This window comes from Castanea sativa, chromosome 6 (assembly GCF_040712315.1).
Source record: "Castanea sativa cultivar Marrone di Chiusa Pesio chromosome 6, ASM4071231v1".
In the NCBI taxonomy this organism is placed as follows: Eukaryota; Viridiplantae; Streptophyta; class Magnoliopsida; order Fagales; family Fagaceae; genus Castanea; species Castanea sativa.
Window position 1 is genome coordinate 40,647,371 of NC_134018.1, and position 10,457 is coordinate 40,657,827.

The 10,457-nt window shown below is 33.1% G+C and overlaps 1 protein-coding gene across 1 annotated transcript; it reads left to right on the plus strand.

The window, feature by feature from the left end:
• Window positions 1-2,865: 2,865 nt before the first annotated feature.
• LOC142639953 (uncharacterized) lies at window positions 2,866-5,004 on the plus strand. The gene is made up of 2 exons (XM_075814076.1): window positions 2,866-3,297; window positions 4,350-5,004. Exons 1-2 carry the CDS (start codon window positions 2,866-2,868, stop codon window positions 4,929-4,931), a joined length of 1,014 nt encoding a protein of 337 aa, XP_075670191.1. The 3' UTR covers window positions 4,932-5,004.
• Window positions 5,005-10,457: the final 5,453 nt, after the last annotated feature.

The window sequence follows — 10,457 nt, forward strand, 5'->3', positions numbered from 1 at the left end:
TGCAATTAGCATTTTGCCTCTGCCTTCCCTATATCATGTTCCATTTTTCCTTGAGCTATCCAATAGATGATAAGGTCACAAAGTCTGGTGATCACAGACTCATGAATTTCAATAGCTCCTTAAAATGTATAAGACTGAGGATCTGTTGGGGATTCGCTTATTTTGCTGAAACAATTTTTTTTTTTTACTGAAAATACTGAAATAGTACAGTAAAACCAATGCGTAATACCAAAAAGTGTAGTAAGTCTCATAAATAGTAGCAAAAATAAATTAAATAGTAAAATAAGTTGGTTTTTTAATTTTTGCCAAACATATGCTAAATAGGATGGTTGAATTCTCTCAAAATGCTTGTTTCACCCATTGTGTATTCTCTACTTGCAACCCTTTAATTGGCTATAGTCTGCTTCTCATTGTTTTTCTTGTAGTTCTTGTATGTACTTTCCAACTTTCAGTTAGTCCTGGACTGTTCTGACGATATCGTCCTGGCATTGCTTTAGAATGTTGTTTGTGGGGCATTAGGCTTTAGAATGTTGGTTTCTGCCAATTCCTACCTTGGTAAATAATTTCTAATTGGCAGTCTACTCATTGTCCGAGTTATAGCCTTATTTATTTAGAATAAAAACGTGTAAAAAGGTTACTGGGCACTGGTTAGATAAATTGAAAAGAAAAAAAAATGCAGGTTGAATCCTCTTGTTTCCTTCAATTTGCGTTAAGAGTTATGATATGACATTGGACAGGGTTAAGAATTAAGATACGATCAAATAACTGCTAAATATACATGGGGGATTTAAAATAGGAGATTGGTGCCAAAAAGGAAATCCCATTTATACCTCAATTTTATCAATTTGAACACCCCAACTCTGATCAAATCTTGATCAAATCTAAATCAAAAAATTTAGAGTAAAATACAAAATTGACTCTCTCTAAGTTTTTTTCAAATTTTATTTCAATTTTCTAACTTTGTTTTTATTCATTTTAGTCATCTAACTTTTAAGTTTATTTAATTAAAGCTGTTTCATCAATTTTTATTATATGTTGTGGTTAATTTTTCAATTTTATAAATTTTTCTTCAAATTTTTTTAATTTAAAAAAATTCATTAATGATTGAAAAATATTTTCTAAAGTTTGTTTTCAAAATTTTTTAACAAAAGTTAACGGAAAGACCTTAATTGAGTAAATTTGAAATTTAAAGGATTGAAATGAACGAAAGTAAAGTGAGAGGACTGAAAAGAAATTTGAAAAAAGTTAGAGGGTCAATTTTACATTTTAGCCAAAAATTTATCTAAACCCACTCGGTTACATACACATTTAAATATACAAAATACGATTTGCAACACAGATCTGTATAGTCAGAAATCATCACATATGATAGATCGCCATCTAGAATAGTTTTGCATTTCTAGAAATTCGAACCCAAGCCGATCCGCTACCACACACACAGCCACACCCACACTAAACTGCCATCCTGAATCACCCCAAGTCAATCCGCCACCACACAAACAGCTACACTAGATTTGAAACCACCAAACCCATTGCCAAATCCATTGCAACATTTCCTCCTCTCTTAGGCACCGCTGCCTAGGGTGTGGGTTTGAGGGGGTGAGGTAGACAACGTGAGATTTGGCTGAGAGAGAGAGAGAGAGAGAGGATTTACACGAGTTTGAGAGTCTAAGCCGAGTGGGTTCATTTTTTAGGTATGTGTGGGTTTATTTTTGTGCTTGTTTTCTAAGAAAAACAAATAAAAAATGCGGTATAAAAGAAATTCTCTTATTATGTTTGTGATTAAATTTGGGTTTCTGTTCTTATTTTTAGGTTCTTGTTTTTTTCTTTTTTAATTTTTAACTTATATTTTTTATTTTGTTAAAATTGAGAAATTAATTTATTTATTTTTTAATTATAATCTGATGTGGATTAGGTGATGAGTGCCACAATGGATTTAAAAAAATATTTTAATCCTTCCATCAACCACCTCAAATATTTTCGTTTGTTGACGGATGGAAATGATGAAAATAACACGCATTTGCTTAGATACCGTTTATTTTGCTGAAACTGAAAATTTATTGCTAAAAGTATTGTAGATAAAGGTAAAAGTTAACTGAAATAGTACAATAGGGCTTATGAATAGTAGCAAAAATAAGCTGAATAGTGAAATAATTTATAATTTTCGTTGTTTCCAAAACGCATACTTAAAGTGTGTTTGGATACCGCTTATTTACTGAAAACTGAAAACACTGTAGTAAAATAATTTTTAAATGTCTGAATAGTGCTGTGGGACTCAAATTTATATTGAAATTTATATTTGGATGACTTTTGTAGGTCCGTGAATAGTGTTATGAGACCCACATTATTTCAGCAAAACGCACAAATACTGGTGATAAACGCTATCCAAACTCCCTCTTAGTTTAGGGACAATCAATGATGAAATGAAAACGTAAGGATCAAAATAGATATAAGGTCAAAATATAGGGACTAAAAAAACATTTAGTCCAAAGAAGAAAATGAGAGGGGGTAATGTGACTCTTTTTTTTGTTTTTTTTTTCTCGGGATTTATCCCCTCTTTTATTTATTTTTTTCCAATTCTTTGCTGGCAGATATTTGTTTCCGTATATCCCGGCACTTAAGCCGTTTTAGGCTATAAATTTGTTTTAAAAAGGAACACTGTGAACGGTGAAATAATCCGAGGGTTCCTAGGAAAACATATTAACCGAGTTTTACTGGGAAAACATATTAACCGACTTAATATTAACTCATATAAAAGTAAACATGTTATCTTAAATTTACTATGTTACTACTACCGCTTTGCTTTTCGAAACGCTCGTTTTCAAGACTACGGCGATCTCTTACTCTCACACTGAGAGTAACATAATGGCTCTGATGGATTTTGATGATGACTATGGTGATCTTCCTTGGATTAGGTTTCGACCAACCTATGTTGAGATAGTTGAGCATTATCTCTACAACAAGGTGTACGGCAAGCCCCTGAGTGCAGACGTTTTGATTGAGTGTGATATCTACGAAGAATTTTGGAAGAAACACTTTGAGAACACGGATGAGACTAGTCTTTACTTCTTCACAAAACTGAAGAAGGTTGGCGGCAATGGTTCAAGAATACAAAGGAACACAACCTATGGCACATGGAAGTCTAATAACGAGAAGCCCATATATCGAGATCAAGCTAAGAAGGATCAAATTGGTTCTCTGAGAAGTCTTACCTTGGTGACCAAGAAAGGCTCCAAATCCGTTGGTCGGTGGGTTATGCATGAGTTTAAACTCAAAGGACGCTTATACAATAAAAAGGTAACAATCTTAAAACAAATTGAAAAAAAGAAAGTTTCTTTGTTGCAGTCTTGTGCTATCTTTAATTTCAAGATTCTATCTTTGAAGCATATTTTATGATCTATTGGTTAATTTATGTAATTTCTTAGTTTTGGTAATTTCATGTAATTTTTAGATTTTTAGGATTAGTGTTATTATTTCTTTAATTAATTAAAGATAGAGATTTTCCTAGCAGCCCTAGAATTAACGTTTTCTGAAATTTTCACCCTAGTTTTTTTTTTTTTTTTTTAATTATGGTGGATTCTAGAAATTTTTCATGATTTGAGGAAACCTTATTCTTTTTATTTTCTAGTTTTATTTTTTAGAAGTAAACATGTAGAAGCAATAAGAAATAAATTATGTCTACTTCTAAAAAATAGAAAATAAAATACAAAATACGTTTGCTTATGAAAAATTAGAGTTCGTGAGAGTCCTTGAATCCTAGGGTGACAAGAAATGCCAAAAAAAAAAAAAAACCATGATTCTAGGACAGCTAAGAAAACATCCAGAACCCTAATTTGACTAAACAGTGTCAAAGACAAAACAAAAACTTTAGTCCTTAAAATATGAAAATTATTGAAATTTGCATTATTGTATAATCTTTAATTATTTTGGTTTGATTCATTCTTCTTTAATTAACAATATTATCAAACCTCTGTCATTTGTTTGCATTATTCTAGTTTCAATAAATTGTCATTTTTCCCCCGATTCCATCTTTTTATCATACCACATATAATAGTTTGCGGTCTATTGGTTGAATATATTATTGGGTTTTTCTTTTCATAATTATCTCGGATATGAAAATCTAACTGCCTTGGTGTTTACATTATAAGGATTGTGCTTTGTTGCGTTTGTTAATTTGCTTTTACTGTCATTTGATTGAATGGCATGTATGATCAGTATTTTTATCACGTGTCTGTTTAAAAAAATTGTTTCTTAGTTATTGCTATATAAATGTGTTTAGTTTATTGTTTTTTATTTTCCTTCGTAGCCTCATTGATTTGATCGATAATCTAACATATTTTTCCTTGCAGTACGAGGATTATGTCATTTGTAGGATCGAGAGACTCAAGCAACAAGAAGACAACAACTTGAATGAGGACACTCAAAACATCGAGCAGTTTGTCAAGTCATTCGAGCAACAGAAAGATGGAGTGACTAATTCTAAGATTGAGACTGAGACTCAGCTTGGACGACATCAACAGGATAGACTTGAGCAACAAGAAGACAGCTTCATAAATGAGCAACTACAAGATGGCATGACTGAGATTGAGACTGAGCTTGACCCTAATGATGTCCTCACTGTCGAAGAATTGGAGGCTCTCCTAGGCTGGGATAGGCTTGAGCAAAAAGAAGACGGCCGCATTCAAAACATAGAGCAATCTTTCGAAACAACTGCGCAACTACAAGATGGCATGACTGAGATTGAGACTGATCAGGTTGACACTAATGCCGTCCTTACTGTGGAAGAATTGGAGGCTCTCCTATCAGAACCATCAGAAGATTCATCATTCCCAGTGGGTTCGGATTGGGCATTGGACACATCATCCCCAACCTTCATGCGGCCAATGCCTTACCAAACATACTTTACTGATACGACTACTATCTGCATCTAGAATGACATCTCCACTACCACTGTTAAGGCTGATGTTCCTCTTTACAACACTAGATAATTACGTACGTTTGGTTGACAGCTTTTCAAAGTATATGATGTACATTGGTTGGTTTTCCAAGTATATAAGAAAATAAGACATGTTCCTCTGCATATGCTCTATTGTTGCAAAAGATTTCTAGTTTATTTTTTATGAATGCTAAATTGTTCTGTGTTGCTGTCTTACTTGTTTAAACCTGAACCTGTAATTGACAGAATCAGTATGTAAATTGGATTCATTGATGATAGTTTGTGCAGAAGGTTTTATGGCATGTCGACCTATATTTCTATTTGGAGAAATGTTAACAAATGACTTAGAGCATTGGTTTAGTAATTTTTTGAGAAACATTTTATTGAAAAATGATAAAACAATTAATTTTTTGACACTTTTTTATATTTTTCATAAAAGTGATTTTAAAACTTTTCTAATGTAATTTATTAACAATTATTCTAAAGACACTCATTAACATAACCCTTTTATTTATTTCTCAACTAAATGGTGTAATATGGGTCCATTGAATTTGGTATCATTAATTTCTTGCTTCGTTTGTCACTATCATCAATCTATTTATCCTCATGTTCATATGAATTCAGTATCAATTTCTTGCTTCTTTTGTCACTATCATCTATTCATACTTATGTTCGTATGGATATACTTCTTTTGCTTTAAATACATATTTCATGTAATTGAATTTTAGTGTCACTAATTTTTATCTTGAATTATTTTTTTTGTCCATTTATCGTACCTTTTATTTTTTGTAAGATTTATCCTATGCAATTTTTTAGTTGCTCTTTTTATCTTACACGTTGAAACTTAGCTAGCTAGCCTATGATAATCTATCAATTGAAATAGCTAAAAGCAATCGCATCAGTTCGTGTAAAAATTTAAATCTATTTTAGCATAAGAATTTACTTTTTTTTTTATTTTACATACTCACTTTCAAAACATCCTACATTAGATTATCTATTTTACACTACATTTTATTAAAATATCAATTTTCTTGATTTTTTTTAATTGTTTCTTTCTTCACACACAATAACCATTATCCAATTTTTTTTTTTGTTCATCTCGAGATACGTAAATAAAGAATTAGAAATTAAATACAAAATGAATAGTATTATACACAGACACTTTTTAACGCACACATATTTCCACAACACACACAGACAGAGATAAGTCACTTTTAAATAAAATTGTCTAAATTTTACACATTTTACTATTATACACATACATACCGATATAAATAACTAAGGGGGTGTTTAGTATAGTTGTTTAAATAATAGTTTTCAGTGTTTAAATACTAAAACACGTATTTCCACAACACTTTTTAACCCACACATATTTCCACAACACTTGAACAACGATACTAGAAATCTATAACCAAACTGGCCCTAAATGGTGAATAATTACGTAGAAGCTGATTATTTACTTTTAAAAAAATAATCATGTAAAATTTTCAATGATTTGATTCTTGATGCAAGAGAATTTGGCATACAGTCTCATCATCCTTTTTGGGTTTGAGATCAAAGATTGTTGGGATTAGCTAAATCAATATCATTGTCAAATTAATTAACAAAGCATTTAGTGATTGATTTATGACAGCGAAAGAGAAACTTCACCTATTATAACTTTTTCTAATACTTAAGCCAAACATAGGGCATAGGGGCTCTGTTCTTAATTTAAAAGTTTTTGATCTTTTTCCTAATTATAATTTGTATTATTGAATATTTTTGTAACTGTACAGGTAGATAAATAATGGCTAAAATGCAAATTACATATTTTAACTTTGACCAAAATTCAATTCAAGTTTCTAACTTTACTTTTGTCAATTTATTTCTTACAAAAAAAAAAAAAAAATTGTCCATTTGAGTTGTGGGTGGGCCGAGAACTGGAAGGCTAAGAGGAACAGGCTCATCTCCGAGACAATTTGGGAGCCTCTTTTTCACAACGGCTTTGGCTCGAGGCAGGCCCACCTCAACCGTGAGTATAGGGAAACATCTTGGGGAGAGGACCTTCACCTCTATGAGATTTCTTCAAGAACTTGTATGAGCCAACAGCTCAAGCTTGTGCCTTTGGAGAATCCGCGTGTTGAACATATGATTCGGCGTCAAGCGTAAGTTACCAGGATGTCACCTCAACAATAGGAAGTGGGCCCCTTACTTGATGCTCAATTAGATACATGCAAACAATAACCCAGACTCATGAAACCTCTCAGATCCTAAGAATTGAGAGACCCATGAATATGCAGAATATTCTCTCATCATGACACGCCCACTAGGGCAAGCTTATAAAATGAAACTAAGGGGAGGTAAATGGGGGGTTTTTTGGACCATAATTCAAGGGAGAGAGACACAAGAGTAGAAGTGAGAGCAATGTTTGGGGTTTGCGGGGGGTCCTTCTCAAGTCTTGAAAAAACTGGAAAAGGGTTGGCAACTTGGGATCTTTCTCGGCCAAGCCAAATCAGTCACGTTTCAACTATAGTACAAGCTTAAACACGATGTACCATTAAAAATACCAATGCAGGGGCCTCCCATTGTAGGTTATACCCAATTTAGAACATATTGGGGGCCCAAATCTCTAAATGCCCAAAGGTTTTTGGAGGTAGAACCACCACATGATTTCTTTAATTTTCAAACTTTTTTAATTCAGGCCTTTTATTAGTCTCTGTTAAAATAAGACCGTTTGAGATTCTTAAAATTACTTTTTTATCCTTTTATTTTTAAGAATAAAACCACATGTTTGCTTTGTTACTCTAAAATTGGTTTTGTTTCCAAAAGCAATAAAAAACGCATCACTAATGAATCGAAGTACCGTAGAATACTAAAACGTGGAATCAACCAATAAAAATAAAAATAAAAATAAGCCAAGGAAGAAATTGAAAGTGATCTCAATTTTTAGCCTCTACTAAAGTGATAGCTTTGGAATCGTTGGGTTTGGGTTGTTGTGGATAATCATGAACCACAACTTTCTCTTGTGCCAACATTTGGGATCCAAGATTTGCCTATGAATCTTTTGTAGATTACAAAAGGATACTACGAAATTTATAAACAGTTCACATTTAGTACTATATAAGGAAACAAGTCTAAGGAGTCAGCTTTCTCAAAATAAAAAAAAGTCTAAGGAGTCAGTGGTGAGGCTAGCACTTGCTTAGACGCTTGAGTGAGTGTGCATTAAAATTTACGACCATTGTGGTGACCCTAATAAGACACTCACTTTTTGTGTCTAATTGAGAGCCTTTGGTTTATCTGTAATGGAGTTTATGGAGATTAGCTAAATAAGCTAATTTATTTTTACAAAATCATTTAAGCGTTTATATGGTGCTTCTAGTCTTATCCACAAGCTTCTTTTTTTTTTTGATAAACTTCAATTCATTAAATAAAATGCTAAGAACAAGGAGGGGCCTCTTCCTTACAAACTTTGGCAAGGCAAAGAGGAAGGTTGGCCAAATTGAAAAAGCAAAACAATTTGTGGATAAACTTTGTTGCTCATACTGCAGCTAAGTTTATCCACAAGCTATTATCAAACATTTATTGGAGTAATGAATAAGGGTAAATGATTTCTGCTTTTTATGTATGTAGATTTGCCTACTTTGTTTATTTTTGTCTTTTAGTAAGAGCGATGATTATTACTCACAGGTGTACATGGAATGTGTGTGCTGAAACACGATTTAAAAATTATAATTAAAATTATGTTTCCAAGACTCTGTATATGAATGTGTGCAACAAACAAACGTTTTAATAAAAGGTCTTTATTATTATTATTTTTTAAACCATTACAAAAGCAAGTGAGAAGTACACTTACATATAGAACCCATGAAACAAAAAACAAACCAAGGAGACAGATCTATAGTAAAAGCACAAGCATGCTTGAGGCCGGGAGAGATGCACATAGGACATTGAGGCTTCATTTTCTAGGGATATAACAACCTTTAGTACTAGTGGAGAAATTCTACTGGTGGAAATCTGCATTTCCCTTCCAACCAATTCTGCTATATATCCCCATAAACTGCAAATTCTTGCCAATTCACAAAGTGATGGTTAAGTAGAGGCACAAACTACGTCATTGCTTATTAGTAATCACATGTTGGTGCATCCTTTTCTCATTAAAGTGACCAAAACTACCCTGATAGAGCATAATTCTGTACCCTTGCTAATGCAACTTGAGTTGCAACCACCTAAACTACGATTCCCCATCCGGTTCTTACAAATTGTCAATCATGCAAAGTGAGAAAAGCTCCTCACTTTGCATGAAGTCTTCCTTGTTTCATCTCTTTGGTTCTAGTTTTGTAGTGTCTTTATTGCCTTGCTCCTGCTAATAATTTATGTTTTTGTTGAACAGTGACTAAAGTTGGGTTGCTGGAGAGCTTCCAGCCCAATCCCCCTAGAGAAGTAGGAAAAGTAGGTAGCCTTTCATGAATTACACTCATGCCAGATTAGCCTGCCCAATCAAAATTTTCTTGTCTTGTTGCAATGGTTTCGTGACCTCAATCTTCACCCTCATCTAAGGAAATGACCCAACCTGTTCCATCTTTGGGAATATTCACTTCTTCAAGTGTACTTATGGATGATCCAATCTATTTTGTGATATTTGCTGTCATCCCTTTCAAAGGTACATCATGGACTTGTATCCAGAATGATGCTTACTCATATGAATTGATGATGATCATGCCTCCTTATCATAATCCTGCATCCTTTCATTGTGCTTCTCAAAAGTCCATGAACTGTTTAGTTGCTTTAGTAGTATCAATTCATTATCAAGAGGATCATTGAAGTTAGGCAGGAATTGGTTTTCTCTAAGGTCTTTCAATTGCATTTTCTTCACCAGCTTCCATAGATTATAAAGCGAAGTCTTCATTGCCACTGTATTGTAAAGATTATCATGCCAGTAGTTTTGCTAATTCGCTATGTTTCCCTTTTGGTTTACTTATTCCGCCAGTAGTTGTGCATGACTGAATGTATGTTATGCCTGTTTGTTTGTACATCGGTACATACTTGTGTTTGAGCATGCTCAAGTGTATTATAAACAACTTGAAATGGTAAAATAAATAGATGATGCATATTTGGGAGAATATGCAGCTAATTTGTGCTACAGCATGGAAGATTTGACACCTAGTATTATGCAGTCAGCATGGGAGAATGTGCAACAAATTTGTATGTCATCAAACAGAAACAACCGCATACAATTATGCCATGATACACTCAAAACTCCCACAATGAAAATACTAATTTGCAATTCAGCATGCCAGTGAATGTTTATTTATGCATTTGATTATAAGAAAAGCCATGTCACTATGCTCAGATATATGATTAACTATCCAGAAGATAAGTAAAATAATTTCGGCAACAATTGTTCTTAAGATGTAAATAAGACCACACAAATTGCTCTTAAGATGTAAATAAGACCACACAAATTGCTCATTCTTTGGCATTAAATAATTGAGATCACTTACGCATCCTAGGCCAAGATACTCACAAAAGGCAGAGGATGACC